General features: G+C 40.5%; 1 protein-coding gene across 3 annotated transcripts in view; it reads right to left on the bottom strand.

The window, feature by feature from the left end:
• Window positions 1-1610: 1610 nt before the first annotated feature.
• agap3 (ArfGAP with GTPase domain, ankyrin repeat and PH domain 3) overlaps window positions 1611-21436 on the bottom strand; it is a 113739-nt gene continuing 93913 nt past the window's right edge. For all 3 annotated transcript variants that reach the window (XM_051419935.1, XM_051420025.1, XM_051419846.1), the window contains exons 14-18: window positions 17073-17227; window positions 16550-16640; window positions 15747-15969; window positions 5740-5995; window positions 1611-4710 (exon numbers count right to left, since the gene is read on the bottom strand). In XM_051419935.1, the coding sequence (XP_051275895.1) occupies window positions 4480-4710; window positions 5740-5995; window positions 15747-15969; window positions 16550-16640; window positions 17073-17227 (956 nt within the window). In that variant the 3' untranslated portion in view covers window positions 1611-4479. The remainder of the gene's footprint in view (window positions 4711-5739; window positions 5996-15746; window positions 15970-16549; window positions 16641-17072; window positions 17228-21436) is intronic.

Raw genomic sequence — 21436 nt, 5'->3', positions numbered from 1 at the left:
AATTACAGGACACATTCTTTTGGTGATATTTCTCAAGAGATGTGAAATTAATGTGACTCAGTTCAGGTTCACTTAAGCAAGGCATTAAAATGTTGACATTTAAATCCTGGGAAGACTTCAATAAAAACTAAAGCTTCCAAAATCAATATTTATATATGAATAATGGATCACATTAATAGGTTTATGTGAACGGGGTTGCTTATAGTGACAAACTCATAGAGATTTATTGCCTGACTCTGCAGTTCCCCTCGCACCTGAACCTTTTTAGTGTCTTTTATCTCATTGTTTTGGTTTTCACTTTGCTGTTTTGGTTCACTCTCAGCTTTCGTTGTTTACAGCAGAAAATAAAGCTTGAAAAACTTGGAGGACAATACCTGAACAGCACCAGATGGCAGACAAAGTCAGTGAGTAACTGGTGAGCAAAGTGGAGCATTTAGCAGCTAAAGAGCCAGATATTTCCCTCGAGACCAAAAATAGAGCAAAAAAAAAGAGAGTGAATATTGGACTTAAATTTGTCTGGAGGACACAGTCACAACTACAATTGAATTCTAATGTTGCTCACTATCTTCTGGATGTGTAAACAGGCAACTGTTGCTAACAAGTTCTCCATATTAACTAACCGAAGTGGCCTAAATATCAGTTAATGGAAGTCATTCTCTATAACACTGAATATCAATGACTAAGTAAGCAACAGTCATGGTAAAGGTAATGGATTTTTTTATAAGTAGTTTAACAGTGAAAACTGTCTGTTGTCTGTCTGTTGGTGTGGTTTGATCTGATTTGACTGACAGTAACCAAACAACCCAACAACTTATCAGACTCAGATTCAAACATTGCAAAATGCAGACTGGTGCAGTGAAAAGTGACAACACCTTTTTCTAAATGAGCCTTGCCCAGTTGAAACCAGTGAGAAGAGCACAATGAAACGAAATAACCAAAACTGTCTCAACTTTGGCAGAAAAGTGTGCTGCTGATTACTACTAGTCATTACTTCTAGTAAGGAAACTGAATGATGAAATAAGTTTTCGGGGCCTTTAAGCGTGACTCGATGCATTGTGGCTCCATGTCAAGCCAGCGCCGAGGGAGGAAGAAGAAACACTAAAGAGAAACCAGGTGATAAAGCTCAAACAATACCGGCCAACAGAGAGAGGAAGGGGATGAAGATATGCTGAGACAAGATTAGCAGGAAATAAGAAGTGGATTAGTGAGGGCTTGACTCCTCTGAACACTGAGACCTTTCACTTTTCCCCACGGTGTTGTGCTGCCTGACACTAAGCCCGGCTCTTTATCTTAATCCTCTTTTCAGCAACTGTTGGGGGGTCCCACGAGCAGGAAGTGGAGAGGCTGCTTTACTTACCTCAAGACGGGCTTGGTTGAGTTGCGTTGGACACATTAACAGGACTTGTTCCAGTGATGTTGAATTTCTCCATGAAGTTTGACGACGGAAACATGCAAAAGGGATGAACATGAAATGGCAGAACTTGTTGAAGTGATAGTGGGACTTTTAATTTGAAAGAGCCTCACCTCGTCAGTAAGGCGTCAGCGGGTCATGTACAGAAGCAACAGGAGCGTGATGGATGATGAATGAACACATACACTAGACAAATGTGTTGATTTCCCTAAATGCAGGGAAGGCTACATTGTTTTATTTGAGTGTTTATTAATAGGTCAACAGTCAGCCAAGCATCCAAGCATACAACATGTTACTCTTTAGCTTTTGCCTTGTTTCACGTTCTGAATGTAAAGGAATTACAATAGGAAAATTAACTTGAACAAAAAACAAAACAAAACCAAACCAAAAAAAAAAAAAAAAAGATATTTACATACTGCATTATAAATATGTCAAATGTACATCATTATACACAAGTACCAAAGATGGTCGGTTAATGTCGAGACCAAACAAAAGTACCTTAAAAATATGCCTAAAGAGAAACAAAAACAACATATCAAAATATGGTTCATGGGTCAAAGGGACTGTTGACCTAAAACCAGTTTAGTTTGTTTCTCTAGGAGGAGCTTGTGTTCAGATAAAAGCATTAAGCTAATATGTACACTTCATGTTGGGTTTTAGGGGAACAACAGGCAGGTTTCTAGTGTTCTTTCAGCATCTACAATATGTAAATAAGGGTTCATGTAGTCACTATACACACTAAACTCCACTCAGTAATCCCCTCGGACACTGAAATGTACTTATTGACATAAGTTGGTCAAGTAGAAATCAGAAATAAGGCCAGTACCACGGTACAGTACAAGAAAATTCAAAAGGTATCAGGTTGAATCTGTGGCCTGTTTTAGGAGGTCTTGAAGAAATCGTCTTTGGGAAATATGCTTATTCGCTCTCATGCCTGTACTATGGAGCTAGAGCCAGGAGGCCGTTAGCTTAGCTTAGCTAGAATAAAGACTGGAAGCAGTGGGACTCTCCAAAGTTTAAAAATCCACCTACCAGGACTTCTAGAGCTTATAAATGAACATGCTATATCTTATACAAAACCAAAAAATACAATTTGTGTTTTTAGAGGGAGTTACGTGGTGTAACTGTTTGCTAGGCTAGGCTAGGCTAGGCTAATCACCTCTTGGCTCCAGCTTCATATTTTTTGCAGAGGTATCAATCTTCTGATCAAGAAAGCAAATAAGCATATTTCCATTAACAAACATCCTCATTTAACAACATTTTCATTCACTGTGGGCTCTGAAAACAGGAATACTGTAAAGCAACAACAGACTTGTAAAGATAAGGTACCAAGTTAATAACTTGCTCTGTAAACATACATCCTGCCTTTGTAAACCCATAAAATCAAGACGGTTTTAAAACCTTTAAAATTGGCAGTTGAGTAAAAGGGATAATACGCTGTAGACATTGTGTCAACTCCACCTGAATTCATTTCTTACCCAAGTCCTATTTACTATAAATTAATTGGCTTATCGTGTCTATGAAATTCTGTACATTTGTATTAATGCAAAGAGAGTCAAACTAATTACGCTTCCCTATATGAGCCTCCTTGCTCATTTTAATCCCTAAATGTCCCTCTCACTTCACTGCATTTTGTTAACTCCCTGCTTTTAGACCGACAGGTTCTCAGGATAAGGGAGGAAGCATAAGGAAAAAGGAAAGGTTGGGGTTTTCTTTACTCTAAAAGTCAGAGTTAGTTCCGACGGTTCTTATAAGGAATAAGGTGAAGGAACAAGAACTACTTTTTTACAGAGGTCTGTACATTAAAACACAGGTACATCCCCAAATCTTCACTGTAGGTCTCTTCTCTCCAGTGTCCTTTCTCCAATGTTTATGAACAGAAATGCCCAGTCGCTCTCTGCTGCACACGGTTACAGACGAAGACGTAAGCACACACGTATCATACGGTTATGTATGGACACACACACACACACAGCACCATATATGTATTTCACAGCAACGAAAGAGGAAATGGTTTCAAGATAACCAATTTTACAGCCTTTGGCCACAGGAGGTGAAGGGACATACCAGTACATAGTATGATTTGAAACTGGGTAAATCTGTGTCAAACAATTATCAAGACAATCTGGTCAATCGGAAAATTACTCCAACAAAGACATCGTAATGGTACAATTTCACTGTTTCAATGAATCCTTTGAATTTGAATGAATTCTGATTGAAGAGGCAAGCTCACAATGCCATGTGGCTCAATGGTCATAAAACATTAAGCCCCTTAATTCCTTTATAGTCATGGACACTTTTACTTGAGGATCACGATAAGGGTGGCAAAGGAAATGACTCACTTTCACCCAAAAGGAATTCTGCAATCAACTCTTTTATGACTATCCGAACCCTTTTTCCTGTGAATTAAGTATCTAAATCATTTGGACTCTTAAACTATAATTGCTTTGCCTTTGTATATGAATAATATGTCAAGAGTTTGATAGCCGTGTTGAAGACATAAATCATTACTGAAGTTGTAACAGCCACTGATATCGTGGAAGATTTAGTTTCTTTCCCACATTATTGTTTTGTCACTTGTACAACTATTCCTCACAGTTTTATGTTATTATGCTTAGGCTTGGAAATTTGAAGGAAGTTTCTCATTCGCGCTCATTACAAAATCAGTTCATGTCGCAGAAGGGGAAGACATAAAAGGAAATGTTCAAGCATTAAGGAAATGCTTTTCGTAGGGTAGGTATGAATGCCAAAGTAAGTCATTTGTTTGGTTGATGCTTAAAAAACAAAAAGCTTAAAGCTGATCATGATCATTTCAGACCAAGATTGAATGAATTTAACAAAACAAATACAAAATAATAATATAAAAACAAACAATGTACAATGTCCAAACCCCAAACGCCCACTTCTTTTGACGTAGTGGAATATCAACAATGAGTCCATCACTCCTGACATCTCTCCATTAGTACTGATTCTGGGTTACACAGTGTGAAACAGAGGAGGAAGTACTGGGAAGAGACAGGGACGGGTTCAGGGTTTTGTGTGTTTGTCTGCGGCTGCTCTCCGGGCTCCTACATGATGCTGATACTGCGGTTGAGCTCACACTGGGCATTGTTGTTGTTGATGTTGGGATTGGGGTTGCGGCGGCTCATGTTGGGCGTGGGCACGGATGTCAGGCTGCTTGTATCGTTGGGGCAACCGTGCTGAAGTAAGATGTCCGCGCACTCCTGGCTGCCAGCTCGCCGAGCGTAGGACAGCGTGGTCTGGCCACGAGCATCCCGACTCTTCACGTCAACACCGTACTGTGGGAGGAAGTGACAGGTATGAAAGGCACATTAGACATACGATTTTACTTATTTTGTGGAAATTACATTTACAATTAAAAATACGGGTAATACAAACGCTAGTGTGAAAATGGGATTATAAAAATACCATATGTGATGAAAGCACTCCCATTTTTCCTCAGTTTTATCACATTTTCATTGAAAAAAAATAGATATTTTTTTATTGAATATCCTTAAAAAGTGAACATTAGAACAAGGAGCCTCATGCATATTTGAAATTCTTGAACACTTTGTATCAGAATACAATATTTACAGTATATTCTGTATCTACTTGTCCCAACACTCTAACAGTACATAATAATAGCCTAGCTATCTTGTCCATTTCACACACATTTACCCATACTGACATATTTGGTATCTTGGACAATTTTGATATACACAACATGTTTTTGTTTTTTTTTACAGCTGTAGTTACCAGTGAGGTAGCTGTATTTTTCTGGGAACTCGTGTGTTTTTAACAACCTCCCTTAACTTTCTACACTTAAAATGTTATCAGACTTAAAATGGACTAATGTTTGGGACAAGAAATTAAATAAATAGACGATTCAGTATTTCTCCACTGGAATTTATGCCTAATAGTGTGGAGAGAGCTTTAAAACGGCATTTAAACTGTTGGGAAATCAATGGTAACGCTTTATTTTATGGGTCTGTCAATTTTCAGTACTTTCTTATTGTCTTCTTGGAAGGAAGTGTGTAATCTGATACTAACTGCAGCTGAGACAATTAGTTTGGTTAGAATTCAGTTAGTTGTGTTGAGTTTATAGGCAGTCACTGACTCCAGGAGAAATCTCCTCAAAAGGAACTGCTCCTTTTAAATAAAACTTGCAGAACTGGTGTCTGTGAGGGGGCTTGTAATGAGAAAGTGGCCCCACTGGCAAGGTTTGTTGGGAAATCCTTTGACACTTTAAACTGCTAATTCACTCGCCCAAACAATAAATGCCTTCAATAACAATGTTCATCCACTTCTGACCATTAATCTCAACTCACCCAGATAAGCAGCTGAGTGATGACCACATTGGCCATTGCGCAAGAGAGGTGCAGAGCAGTGCGTCCGTCTCCGTCCCCGTAGGTCTCGTTAACCTCCTCCTTGGTGCCGTGGGCCAGCAGCACCACCACCAACCTCAGGTCATCCTCCACCACCGCCCGAAGCAGCTGCTGCCCCAGGGGCACGTCCGACTGGGGCAGTCCCACCAGGAACAGCTTCTGCTCATACTTGGCTCGGATCCAGCGCTCTTTTTCCTCCCTGGAGAGACGGAAATGACAGGGACGCTACGGGTCAGACACATGGTGAACATGCTATGGGCAATTTAGCACCTGAGTTAAGGAACTTTCAGTGCATATCTCATAATTCAGAGGCAGTGATTTAAATACAAAGCCATGTGCAAAAGGTAGAATGTAGACACACAGGGGAAGTATTACAGTAATTGACCTAAGAGACTCACAAGTGTAAAGTGACATTTCTAAATTATTAGAGCACAGGAAAGCCACTAGCCTCCACTATCACAGTGGGAAATAATACAGTGAGATTGGCTACAGAGATGAGAGAATGCCAAAGGGTACGACGCTTTGGGCAATATTCCACTTTCTAGTGATTACAGTCGACAGCAAGACGGTTAGAGCCTGGCCAGCTTTCTAAAGGTTACACATCTCGAACAGCATGTCTGCTGCGGACAATACAGGAAGGAGGGGGATGTATTTTTATCAGCACTGTCTGCTGTCAGTCTAAACTGGTGGATCCCCTCCACAAAAGAGGCAGTGTGTCTCCGAGCCCCAGTCTCCCTTGGGGTGGCTGGGCCCTGAGTCAGATCGATGGGGCTGAATGGCAGCCAGAGAGGGACGGTGGGATGTGGGGCTCCTTCACTCCAGCCTGCAGCAGAGAATAGAGACTGAGGGAAGGCTCCATCCTCTATCGCCAGTCAGAATTATATCTATTGCTCTCCATCTTGACCCCCGTTTCATTCTCTGCCCACATACAAACTGCCCAAATAAGAAAGAAAAAAAAAAAAAAATCAATATCAATATGTGAATGACTGAGCATGCCCAGTGTGGCACTAACCCTGTGACCCTGTCAGTCGGTGTGATAAGGGAAGCAGAAAGAGGCTGTTGTTTGGATTTGCGGGTGAGTGACAGAACGGAGAAGGTTTGTACGGATAAGTTGAAACGGCGACGCTGGCTAGAGTGACAAGGCTCTCATGGGACCCCCTATCAACGGTCTGAGGCTTAGCAGCAAGTATAAACTGACAATCTAATTCACTTCAATTCTATTTCATCATAATCAAAGTGACAACAAACTCAAACAGCACAACTTAATTACCAAAATCAACCTTTTAAATAACGGAACTTCACATCTACATATTAAATTCTATATTTTATAAACATATATTAAAAGGTTGATTCAACCAAATTACAAAAGTAGTATTTAGCCATAGAGACGCATTTGGTTTCATTTGATTCTATCCATCCATGAGATTTCTGTTTCCACCTCAATATGACGGTTGAATGGAATTTGTGGCTCTTACAGGTTTGTAAAATGACATTTAAAGTCTAAAGCTAATGTTATTTTATATTTTTGTTGTCGTCAAGTAATCTCATGAAAAGAATACAACAAACAATGTGTTCGTATGTCTCTCAATACTTTCTGACTTGCCTACCCTGTCTGTGGCTCTCCTAACTTGAATCCTCACTCAATACACTTTTCTGTGTAGAATAAAGGCATTACTGGTCTTTTTGTGGGATTCATTGTCAATAAAAAAATAATTCATAATAGATAAAATTTTGCCAGCCTTAGAATTATAAAACATTCACCAATTATAAAACATAAGAAAACATTTACCTCTTTCCTGAAACAATTTCCTGGTTATTCTAGACAATTGCTTGAATAAAACCAGAAACTATCTGCACTGCAGAATACCACTAGAGATAAAAATGTCTGTGAACCAACCCAACGTTTATCCCCCAAATAGCTCATTTTCAATTACAGCAGCGGTTTTAACAATAGTAACCAGTTCACCATTAGTCACTCTCCTTCATTACGTCCTTAGCAGCTAGGTGTCAAGGCTGCCAACTTACCACAGACAGCAACCATTTTCAGACTCATATGTCAGCTGCCAGGCTCACTTCACAGAGCAGTCTGTCTTGCACAGAACAGCCTGGCACCAGCCCAAACTACAGGAGTTAAGGATGTGATGGAAGAGGTACATGTCTTTATCAGAGCTCAAGCACAGGTTGATTTACTGCAAAACACCACTAGAAGCTCATAAAGCAACTTAAACCACATCTTAAAATAGTATATTGTAGTATAATAGCTATTGCGGCTGTAAGCATATGGTTACATTTCTGTTGTGACCTCAAAAAAATGTAGAGGAGAAAGTCCTTTACCCCGCTAAACCATAAGAAAATCTTTTCTTAAGGATGAGGGTATTATGTGAGTAACAATACAGCCCTAATGGCAGGCAATTGCAGTGGCTCAGAGTTTTATGGTGTAGGACCTCCATCAATCCCTACTCATTCATTATGTGTGGACAAGCCTGTTAGCAAATCAATTGGCCTTAGAACCAGAGGACTGCTCAGAACAGGAAGGGGCCGTCCTGCCCTCCCCTCTTATTTCCGGTGGACTCTTTGAAAACAAGAGTCTTTCTATTTTTCTTTGCAGCCAAAGAGGTTATAGTATGTCTAAAAACTCTACAACCAAATGTAATCCTCAAGGCCAAAAATCTACAACCTTTAACAAAAATCTGAGCATGGTTAAAAACAATCCCTGAGAGCTGTTGTCCAAAGTTTGTTTCAGAAAGCTAGACCATGAATGAGATGCTGAATCTGTAGAGCCCAGTGAATTGATATGAGCTAAATGAGGCAGAAAGTTAGCACCAAGACGTGAAACAAAAAGGCTGAGGAGAGCCATTAAGAAGACGTCAACATCTCAGAAAGGAGCCCTGAGGACACTTTGTTATCCTTCGCTACAAAATCAGCCCTGAAGACCTGCAGGAAAAGGCCTTACTCACTGCTGATGCTGAGCTCTAAATTCAACCACAGTTCTCTTTACATGGTCTGCTTTAAAAAAAAAAAAAAAAAAAGAAAAGAAAAAGCAGCCAGGCAGTGGTTTTTAAAAATTCCTAAGCTGCTGCCACTTGAAAGAGTGTGAAAGGAAGTGAAATGGTAATCCCGCCTCTGTCTTTTGTTTGAAATAGAAAAACAATCCAAACAGAGGTAGGGTTTAGACAGTCAGGGGGAAAACTGAGACCCTTGAAAAGGACACTTCCTCACCACAGGAGGAAGAAAAATAAAATCAGCAGATTTAGCATGTCAAAGTGCCAGGACAGAGTAGGAGGGGAGGTAGAGAGGGAAAGGAGAGTGAATTTTCACAGCATGGGGGGGGGATATTTAGGAAACTGAACTGATGGTTACTCTTCTACACAAACACACATCCAGGCATGGACACCAACAGACAGTAATTTCCCCACCCTGGCTTGGGCGCATACTTGTTCTGAATTTCTCTGTTGCTCAGGGGACGGAGGGGAGCTTAAGGTTCCCAATAAAAATGCCTGTGTCTCTTTCAACAAAAAAACAAGCTTCGCTTCGCCCGCAAACTTCCTTCGTCACTTATCTCGCAGCTGATGATGATTGTTTAACTTGTAACTTTGTATTTGAAAGAAATCTTGGGCAAACATCAAAATGCTTACTGAGTTTTAAAGTGGAAACCGGCTCCTGTCCAGAGCTGGTGTCCGCTTTCATTTGCCTACGCAGAGCCCATCTCGATAAAGGCAGCCTTAACAGTAGAGAAAGGCCTCTTTTATAATTCTATTAGAGCTCTGTCCTTTCAGCTCTCCGTTGAGCAATGGATCCTGACCCTGACTTAATTAAGTGGCAAATGGCGGAATGATTCTCCTAAACCCAGCCCACGGAGTCAAGAACACATGACTGAATTCAAATAAAGAGGGACAAACAAGGATAATTAGTCAAGCCTGAAAGACAAAAGCGAACGGGAATTTATAAGAAGGGAAGGGAAACTGAGACGGCGGAGGTGGAGCCAGCGGCAGAGTAGCCACAGAATGACCAATCTGACTGCCTGCAATAAAGGTGCATTGGTCCATAGGAAGAGGAGGATGTCCGTCCCACCACTCGCCCATCTTTCAAACACATACTGAGCCCTCCTAAACAATCAAAGCTTCTAGGGCTCCTCCTACTCTTCCCCGAGGACCCAAATTCACTGCGGACACATCAAATAGACGCAGTGAAGGGGAGAAATACCGGTGGTGGCATTGGAAGGTTGGAAGGAGGGGAGAGAGGGCGGGGAGGGGGGGTTTTGGGGTTTGACCAGCATGAACAGACCTCACAGTGGGGGTGGGCAACTTGTATGGGACCGATTCCCATGCAGCCAGCAGCTTCACTTCCACAAACCGAGGGGAGGGAAGAGACAGAGAGCGAGGAAGAGGGACAGCAGCAGAAAGACAGAGAGGGGGCTCGGAGGGAAACGACAGAGATGAAAAAAAGCGCACACAACAGGGAAAGAAAGCTGGGCCCCAAAGCATCAAAGGTTGCTAAGGGCGAGAAATGAAGGAGCAACACAGTAAACGCCGCAGCTATAGTGCTAAATAAGGCCCCCCTATGGTCCAGCGGGTACAGTGTAGACATGGTATGCTCTGCTCTGAGAAGAACAGCTGCAAAAGAATTAAGACAAATATTTTTACAAGTGGAGTAGATTCCACTCTTCTTGCTACCAGAGTGCGGTCTGAACAGATGACCAGTATTCAAAAGGTTGTTGTGTTGAGCTCTATAGAGGCCAATAGGAGAGCATCTGGGTGCCGTAGGCAGGCAGAGGGATGAGTTGAATATATTGTGACATTAATGAGGTTGTCAGACTCCTTGTGATGGAGTGGCTGTGTTTTTGTGCCAGCAAGACTAACACCCTTAAATGCTCATGCTGTTAACCCCTGCTGAACCCTCGCCTCACATACAAAGCTGAGGGGACGATAACACATGCCCCGCTTATGCATGCAGCCTGCTTCACGTACGCACACAGTACAAAATCTCGCCACATAAATGGATTGTCATGGATCCTTTCTCTTTCACGTCATCGGACAAGAACATTTGTACAAAGTTACGACTTTGTAATGCTAACATTAATGTTACAACTAAATTGCGCGGTTAAGTAGACGTCATAATGAATCAGTCCTCCCTTTACGTCTACCTGGCTCTGAAAACCCGGTGGCATGTGTGCAATTAGTGACTGTGGTACCACTTCTCCCACACAGGGCTAATTACTGACCTGTGGGTTTCATTTAGAGAGAGAGAGAGGGAGAGAGAGAGAGAGAGAGAGAGAGAGAGAGAGAGAGAGAGAGAGAGAGAGAGAGAGAGAGAGAGAGAGAGAGAGGGAGGACATGGGACTCAAGACCCAGTCATTCATTTGTCTTAATTAATTACTCTTCCTCTACCAGGGCTCCTGGCAAGGCCGGTTATTCTAAAAGCTCTTTTGAGAGTTGGCGTTCCAGCACTTCTAACCTGTGAGTAGCCCGCAAGCTTTGCTATGTGTTTCAGGGAATAACGTGGAGGGCAGAGGCCACCGTGGATAAATCCTAGACCAGGAATCTAATGGCCACAGCACCGATGTCGTAAATGGCCACAAACAGCTCGGGAGGACAGCCAAGTTGCAACTTCCAGAGCGGAAGGGGTTAAAAGAGGCAGTGGGGCCAGGTTTGGAGAGGTTAGCGGTGTGATTCATTTTTATTACCACGCAGCCCCTGCAGGCGGCAGGAGTGGCAAATTATTTCTGAAACAAAGTGGAGGGCTCTCATCAGAGCTATTACCTGCCTGTGGCCGAGGGCGGCGCGGAGCCTACAGAGGGTGACAGTGAGAGGCCCGCGTCAGTGAGGGATAGCCGTCCACATCCGTCCACGCTCCAGGACATCTCCCCCAAATGAGAACTGGTGTCTGCGTATGTGTGTGTGCGTGTTCCACTGTGAGTGTGTGTGTGCCAGTAGAAGATGAGGGTAAAGTTAGCTGTTGGACCTCCCCCACAATATCCGTCAAAATAGTCTGCGGTGTTTTCTATCACGAACATGCCAAGCAATTAGAGGTGACGTGCAAAACACAACGACTCCCAGGTGCTAATTAAAAGAACAACTCCCTTCCAATATGCTGACTGCAGAGATCAGCCATGACGCAGGGCTCGCACAAATTTATTATCATGGATGTAACTTGTAGCCTGACTTCTGCTTTTAATGCATTCTGTGCTGCTTTTTAATGAGGCCTTTGTCAATGGGTTATACATAGTAACAAAAGCCATTATTAATAGTTAATAAATCATAAATTCTTTGTAGATCAGTTATAAGCCATGAATAACAACAACTTTCCAGGTTTTGAAAAATCACTTTGGCTGTTTGAAGCTTCTGACCACTTAACTTGGAAATGGACTGCAGATGATCTGGACCCAAATCAATCAATGTTTAACAAAATATTAACACTTAACTGCAGACTTCATGACTAAAAGCATGTATTAATGACTTATTAACCTTTAGAAATGAAGGCTTGACGGCTTATTAAACAGTGAGTAACACATTAGCATTTATAATGGATTAACAAAATTTATAACATTTAACTGGCAATCCAGCCTATGTTCCTATGGCTTATAACTTCATTAGCAAGTGATTTATTAACCTTTAATACAGCCAGAGAAGAAAGTAGCACCACACATTTTACTACAAGGTCTAAAAACATACGCATAGATACAAACATGCTTCTCATTATGATGCCTGTAATAAGTCTGATGTACACCAGTAATTTTTAATGTTGCTGTGCGGCTCTGCGTACGACAAATCTATATATTGTGTTCTTTCGATCCAAAATATCATAAGCTAAACCAATCTTGTGGATGAATGCTTTTAAGTTAAATCTCAAAAATGCAAGGGGTAAAACTAGTCTTGCAGGAGACATTCAATCAGACACTGAGTTGATATTCAGGTAGTTACTGAATCGTTTAGATTAGGTGTCACTAATGTTTAGTGGGACTCGAGAGCCATACACTGCCTGCCTGGGTGCCATCACAAAGCTGCTACATGTCACCGATGTGACACAATTAAAATCCTCTCATATGTGCACCGCTCAAGTTAAAGAGGAGCATACACAGAGAGAAAGTCAGGTTAGGATTTATGGTGTTAACGGAAATAAAAAAAAAAAAAATACAACCCATTAGGTTGGTTATAATTCATCATTCATGATAAAGCAAAAATAATTTGATACCAGCGTTAATTCACAAGGGTACGCTGCTCTATCAGCAACAAAATCATCAGCATCCCAATAACCAGTGGCCATATGTGATAGTTACAACTGCTGTTTTTTGTCTGAAGATTAGTTATGCTGCAAATGAGATTTATTGTTTGACAGTGAAAACTAATGGAGATGCTGCTGCGGGATAAGATCGGATTTTTTAGACAATGAAGAACCTTCCAGCTCGAGGCGACATGGGACTGACAGTGGTAGGGAGAGGAATCAACATCAATAATCTTTCATCAAGACCACGGTGGAGCATTTTAGCACAGATACCATTCAATAAATAACTGTAGGCCATCATTCAGTTCTGAACTGGCCGGAGAGCGCAGGATGGATTCACGAAGAGAGAGGAGACTACCAGCGCAATGAAAACACAATGAAAAACCGTCCATGAGCAAACTGAAACAGCCTTTTAAATAAACTTTTCCTTTATGTTCCCAGTATGTACAGATGAAAAGGTGACTGTTTTGTGCTGAAGTGTATGCTGAAACTGCTCCATTGAGAAAAAAAGCCTTATGTATTGTAGTTATACAAGTTCAAAACCATAAAATGCACTCAGTTCTTCAGAAAAATCGATACTGTCACAACCAGAGCCATGCATTAGTGTGACTGTGACATCAACGATTTGGGGAAAAGGCCAAACTCATCCCTCATGTTTCTGGTTATGGATGATGTGAGTGGTGGTTCTTCTTTGACAATACATGCTATATAAACAGCCTGTAAAACCCGCCATTTTATTTTCTTCGCACAAACAATGCATTCATTAAATGGTTTAATTGCGTCTTTAAAGTGAATCGATTCTTTAATTTTAATAATACATTGACTTTAGAAAGTTATGGTGGGTAAGTGGTGGAGGCCACCCCAAACTCTCTCTTTAATTTAATTCACAGTTTTCTTACATCACATTATGTCTTAACACTGTTTTGTTGTTGTTGTTTTTTTAAAATAAATGAATACTTGTGTGTTTTGGCATTGAAATGAAGAAAAGTGATAAAAAATATTAGCAGTGCAAAAATTGTCTTATCGTTCAAGCCATAGTATCATTTCAAAGCTGAATTTAGGCCTGGAACTGCTGACAGTATTCATAATCTATTGCTTATGTTACGTAACAAAAACCCATCTCAAGTTGCCTGAGCCCAAAGTAATATCCTAGTCCTATTACTTGACTACTTACACTGTACTTACTTACAATACTATGAATCAGAGAAAACCAGTCACATCCTCACATTTTACAACATAAAATAAGAGTGTTTTTGACATTTTTGTTTGAAAAAAAAAAACTATTGCTGATTCATTGTTTTTTAGTGCTTTCTGCTTCCACTTGTATCAACTTATACTACTGGTTGTGAGCACCCCGTGGTTTATCAGTAATATGTGTATGTTATTTTACATGTTTCCACTATGGTGAACAATATAGTTGTATTGTATTAATCGCCTACATTTTTCAGCACTCAGAGAATATATGACTCCACTAAGGCTGCACTATCCACCAAATTTAAATTTTAAACTAGTCACTTGTTCTGTGGACAAACTTTTGAAAGATTTCAGTGAAATTTGATGTAAATGTTTTTGAGGTATCCTGCAAACAAACAGATCTGCTGCTTACACTGCTAAAATGTGATACTGTCCGTGTCTGCTGATATATTAAATATATAAAATCTGCTATCAATTTAGTAGAAGTAGTAAAAAAAAAGTAACCAACTTTCTCTGTTGGTATGTCACTTTTCGTAACAAAGTTACAAAGCTGTGATGTTAAAACAGTCTAATGCCACCAGGGAGACCCTACAGACAGTCTTTGCAGTGACAGACGGAGTGATGACCCGGCCCTGTGTGATGGATATGTGACACGGCAGCTTGGGGCCCGAGGGCCTGGCTCTTGGGGTGGGGTTTAGCCATAATGGTGTGCTTAATTACCTGCACAGCCACACAGCAGGTCATTAGTCAGACTGGGACGCTAGGTCTCACCTGTCACCAAGAGATAAACAATCCTCCTACCAGATCTGGGTACCTCAGAGGAAAGGGATCGGATAGTCATTGGGGTAAGTTGGGGCAGGGCAGTGCGGGGTAAGTGGCAAAGTATAATTTAAGAGATACATATTAAAAAGATGGAAAGCTACTTGTTAGGTTCCGAAAGTAAAAACTCGGCTTAAGTAAGTTTTATAAGTTCGGAAAAATTCCACATTCCTGCCTACTATTAAACTCTCATCCGTGCACACTGATATTGAGCAGGAACAAAGAGCTAAGGCTGGTTCCTGATATGGTTTAGATTAAAACAACATGTTCAGTGACAGACTTGATGGATTTGGAGCTACTGTAGTTAGGTAAGTGAGTAAGTTTGTCGCACATGACTCTCAAGTCAAGTTAGTAAAGGGATGGATGTACTAGAAAACAGATGTGGTGCAAATAGAAGATATTATATCCTAAAATGTAGAAACAAAGGGATATAGTTGCAGACAAAGTACTGACTCAAATAAAACGGAGGCATTGTGATTAACGTGTACAGGATGGACTGATGCTCAGGCATAAAATACTGGGTTCTTGGCTCAGCAGACTGACATTTATGGACCCCCGGTGCTTCTTATGGAGCATTTTGTGGTGTGAACTGCCTGTGCTGAAATGTGGGTGGCTAATAAACGGCAGCTAATGGAGAGAAGACAGTGCTGTCTTCTCATTCTATAATCTCTGCATGTTTCATTAAGCAGCACCTTTATTTGTAGAGGGATGCTAACCTGGTGCTGTCGCTCCCTGGCTTGGTATAGCCCTCCAAAGCGCCCTCCCACACGCTGTTGGCCATTGCGTTGCCGATGGCCGTCATCACCATGCTGAGCTCCACCGGCCAATCATCCAGGTCCAGGGAGCGGACACGAGACAGGTGGGTGCCCAAGTTTCTGTGGATCCCGGAGCACTCGATGCACATCAACGCGCCCAGGTTCAGGCTGGCCCAGTCTGGGTCTGCGTGACAGAAGATATTAAATAATTAAAACGACGAGAAAGACGAGTAACAAGAGAAGCTTTATAAATTAGACTGAACAGGAGATGATGAGTTCCTTTTTGAACTTCTTTCACTTTGTTAACCTCTCTTGGACAAAACCTTTGACAAAAGAACTTGGATCTTTGTAGATTCTGTGTTTTGGTGTATGTTTGGATGAAAGGTGTTACAGCCATCAGACACAGCCATAGTGGTTGCTGTTTAGCTTCACTTGATAACCCAAATTAGGATTTTGTCTCTAGTAACAATATTTAGCAAATAAATGTACTTATAATCGTAGGTAAAAGAATGAGTTGAATTGAACAATTGACCTAATGTCTTAGATATAACATCACCAGCTTTTGTAACTGACGTTAAACCCTCTAAGTGGACCTGAATGGAAGGATTTCAGTATTTCAAGTTTAGTTGTGTTGCATTGGCTTGAGATATTAAAGTCTATAGTCTATATGTCTGGGAATGTTTTTATGTATAACTCTTTGTTTCCTACTATAAAATACCTTTATCAGTGAATAATCAGCTGTTATGGTGAAGAATTATACTCACTGGGTGCATCACAATCCACACAGAAGCTGTTCCCCCTCACGTTTCGTATGGACTGAATGGCCATTGCATCACTTTGGCTGCCTAACCGAGACTGTAAGAAGTGAGGGAGAGAATAAGTCGGCAGGAACTAATTATAGCAAGAGTAAGAGAAGGCAAACAATTACAGCTGGACTCAAATCATAGACAACCAGTGAGGAGAGGGAGGGAAGAGGTTTTTCAAAGTCTTAGGAAAAAACTGAGGCAGAGAAAATATGAATATGAAAATGAGGCTGTGTCTCCCCAGTATGCTGACACAAGCCGTGTTCTATCTCTGATGTCTGTCAGTTCTAATAAGAGATCCCCCACACTGCGGTGCACCTGTCTGACAACCTCCCACATGTGACAGCTTGAAGTGGGTGAGGACGGGCGGGGAAGGGGGAGGGCGCAGTACAGGTTGGGAAAGCAGGGAAAAAGAGGAATGTAAATGAAGCAGCAGAATTGTAGGATGATGAAGATAATTCTCATCTTCCATGACCTACTGTACCTTGTTCTTTATGCTCTCGCAGGACTGCAGGCTGGCAAAGATCTGGCTCTCAATTGCTTGGACCCACAGTTCCCTCTCCTCATATGTAGATGCTTCGAAGTTCCACGTCTGACCGGTCAGCGACACAATGATGAACTCGAAGGAATCCTCTTGCTCTGGAAAACACAAATAAACAATAAATTGGTACTCGATCAACACGCATGTCGGTTGTGAAATCTGACTCTGCAAGTCAGTGGCACAGCTCAGTGATTGAGGCCCATCCATGCACGAATGCACGATGGAATGAGCTTCTGTTGAACTCAGCAACACTCAAATGATTTCTTGGCACGTCCTGCGATCCCTCCCACTGCTGTTTTGTTTGATGATGCCTCAAAATCTCATGAATGCTAGGACACATTTCCCTTTCTGCTGGAGTCAAATTACTTCAAAGGCCATTGCCATTACCAATCAAAACACAATATCACCCTTTAAAAAATATGTTTTTTGTGATTTAACATCTGATTTAAGGCATTTTCTGCACTTATGTCAACGTTATAAAACAATAGATGAAAGGGGTCTGGGAAAAAAAGAAAATTTTGTTCTAATTATTTCAGCTTCTTTTCAAAGAAATTATGTTTTGCCCGCCATTTTAGAAGATGGGACGTGTGTAAATATTATAATAATAATATAACATTTAACCAGAATTCAAATGTAAATTCATTAAGGATGCAGATTATATTACATATTATCACAACACTGTATTTTTTTAGCCGCTGGTATTTATTGCACATAACATAATATTAGGCTCAGTGAAATGTACCTTGGGAGTTGTAGTTCACTTTTAATTTAAAGGACCAGTGTGTAAGATTTAGTGATAGCGGTAAAGTTGCAGAATCCAACCATCTCCATACAACTCAGCTTTCCAAGCGTCTAGGAGAAACTACAGTGGCTTAAAAAAATGTTGAAGGCCCTATCCAGAGCCAGTGTTTGGTTTGTCCGTTCTGGGCTACTGTAGAAATATGGCTGTTCAACATGAAGGCCTCTGTGGAAGAGAACTCGCTCTCTCTGTAGATAAAAACGGCTCATTCTGAGCAATAGATCCTCCTAAACACTGGACCCTTACTAAACTAAAAACTAGAGATTTCATTAACATACTTTATTGACTAAATTAAAATATAGACAGGGACTTCTAACTTAAATGCTTTTTCAATGTAGACTGATCGTACTGATCTTTTAGTATTTCGTCTTTCAGCATACAGGATAAGGGATTAGGTATTTATTTCGAGATTTTTGCTTTAAATTAAATCTTTCTTGTCAAAACTGTTTCAGTAAGACTAATCGTGATTTAAACATCTCCTCTCTCCTATAATTCTCTCAATGCCTGCTTTGACGACTATTTTTCCCGGGCATAATATATTGACTAAAAGGAAAAAGAAGACAATAATGATGTTTTGTAATAGTATTACTATACAGCTTAACTACTATGTCCAAAATCAACTAGGTTTGTTTACACTTTGCCAACAACTCAAAAACAATGCAAGTCGTGTATATACATTTTTTTCAATTAAATGCATTTTTTTTTTTATATGACAACTAATTAAGCTTCAAACTGGCTTGAAAAATTGTGAATTGGCTGTGTTTTTTTCCCCCCAGCTCTTTGTGTTTAACTAAGATTTATGAAAATGTCACCTGTCGTTTTCAAACAAGAGGTCTGACACAACATATGGTCCAACACATGCTATAAAGCCTCTGCTGTTCAGAAGCAATTCATTAACTCCGTACAGTACAATGTGACTCGTGTAACATCTCTGGTCTGTGCACATGCTTGAGCTCATAGCCAAATGATTTGTAATTACCTAATTATGTCTATGCAAATAGTCATCTAATTTGCATAAACCATGTTTGGAGGACTGCAGGCGAGTAGACACAAGGGCAGTGCTATTCCTGTGTAGCTTTATCATTAATTTTTAATAGAAGTTAAATAAAAAATAAAAAATTGTTTTATGTACAAAATATATTTGTACTTCTAATGCAATCCATTCTGGCATTTGATGCGTGAGGAGATGTTTAATACTAAATTAACTCTGTAGGAGTTATAAAGTGATGGCAGCCTGATGATGATAAGATTATCACACAAATCATCTAATCAAAGAAATTACTACACTTTATATTTATAATCAATTCACCCTCCTTGGTGGCAGACACGGCCCTGTGCCGGTAAATGACAGATGTCTGACGGACTCCACTAATGTAGCAATCCCTGTGCTGTGGTGGAGGGCCATCTCTTCAGGGGGAAAGCAATAATCCAATTAGCTCGACACCGACTTCAATTATCTGATTTAGTTTGTGGAATCGACTACAGGTCAGAGAGAATCAATAAAGGCCTGGAAGCTTCTTTATTTAGACTTACGGTGAAAAAGTCTTTATGTGGGTGTGACATTTTAAAGCACTGGTGGGGACAAAAATATAACAATTTATTTTTTGATTAAATCAGAATGGCCAGGTTAAAGGTACCAAATAGTGACAGAGAATTAAAAAAAAATACGAAAGAAAACAAAGCTTGATTGATTGGAATACATACAGTAAAAATCTTTTTTTTCCTTGTCCAATATAACTCCAGGTACAATAACTAATGCATGTGATTCTAATTTGTGGTTCCCAGACTCAAATGTTGTGGTACTTGTGTTTTCATCTTTTTAGAAAACCTGAACAAAGCTAATTATTCTGTTGGCTGCCCAGGCAATAAATTGGAGGCATTAAAACACTTTCATTATGGAGATTAAAAAAGCAACGGATGACTGGTTTCTTAAACTGATGAGTATACAAGGGAAAACAAATCTAATTCTCCATGCATAGTAATGCACAAGCGACACATACTATAGCCACTAAAGAGACAGAGGAACATGTGCAGCAGGAATCTTTTATGTGTGTCACAGGTACTGTCATTACATGCAGCTCCAGCACGCCGATATTACTTTTTAATGCCGTCCACAGTGTGGCAATTCAGCTCCATAAGCCAAAGCAATTCTGCTCCAGGTAAGCATGATGCTGAGGTCAAAGTGGTCTTCTCAGAGACAGTAAATCTGGGCGCGAACAATGTGTCAAAGGTAACGCTACTATCTTACAGGCACCTGCCACGATGAGCTTGTAAAAGGGTCATTAGTGCTTCTGTTATTACTCAATGGTTGGAGTTAGCACATGGCTAGCATAGGAACGATCACCATGTCACATTAACATGAGCATTAACCTCCTGACCAAATCTATCTTGGAGACTACACTCAACAAGTTCTTGCCAATTAGAAATAAATTAACACAGCTCTGCCAGTGGGCGGACAAGGAAGAACACAATTTAAAGCTAATGGAGGAGCCAACTGTGAAGAATGAGCAAAATATGATTTTCCTTAATTAACATGACATAATAAAAAAAGGAAATTAGAGTGTAATGGCCATGGAGCTACAAAGAGGAAGGGACAGATAAAGATGCACATCTTGGTCCACCATTCACATGGATCGTAAAACTGTTGGGGAACCTCTCAGACATCAGATACTTCATGGCTTCTATCACGGACACTTTAATAAGCAGAATGTATCGCCAATAATAAACGATTGCTTCAAGATACAAAAATAGGTGGTAAATATATTTCTAACATTAAGTAACTAAATATATTTGCTCAACGTACTACACAACAGTTTTGAAGGACTTGTACTTAAATATTTCCATTTCATGCCACTTTATACTTAAGATTATACATAAATCATATGATAAGCTTATATATATGATAAAGCATACATTTTTCTTCTTTTCTAACCCATGAATCATATCACTACCCCTCAGGTTTATCTTGTGACCCTTTGGATGGGGGCCTGACCCCTAAGTTGGGAATCACTGGAATAAAATATAGCACTAGCTGTAACTGTATATAAAGAACCTCAACCTACAACAGTAAAATGCTACTTGAGGCATCAATATAGACAATGGAGTAACAAATTATAACTTTAAAGTACACTTTTTACTTCAGTTGGATTTGGAATGCGGGGCAGAATATTCTTAAATGGTTGTATTCGTACTTTCACTTGAGTAAAGGATCTGAGTACTTTTTATTCATTACAAGAAATTCTTCCACCTTTTAAACCTGTTAAGGTGCTGTACGTCACATTTTAACACCTAGCTAAAAGGTGTTTGTTTGACCTGAAAATCAAAGTGGAACCTAAAAGAAAAGAGTGTGACCTGAGGATGGTGATTCCTCTATTGCTGTGTATGTGCAGCAGATGCACCGCCGAGAACCTGTGGACCAGATTAGCACCTCGGGGGTGCTGAGCCCAGCTGTGCCGTCTGTACGGCAGACAACAACGCAGCATCTATTCTGTCTAAGCCTCTCAAAGAC

Source organism: Dicentrarchus labrax, unplaced genomic scaffold (genome assembly GCF_905237075.1).
Source record: "Dicentrarchus labrax unplaced genomic scaffold, dlabrax2021, whole genome shotgun sequence".
Lineage (NCBI taxonomy): Eukaryota > Metazoa > Chordata > Actinopteri > Moronidae > Dicentrarchus > Dicentrarchus labrax.
This window is presented reverse-complemented; position numbering and strand designations above follow the sequence as displayed.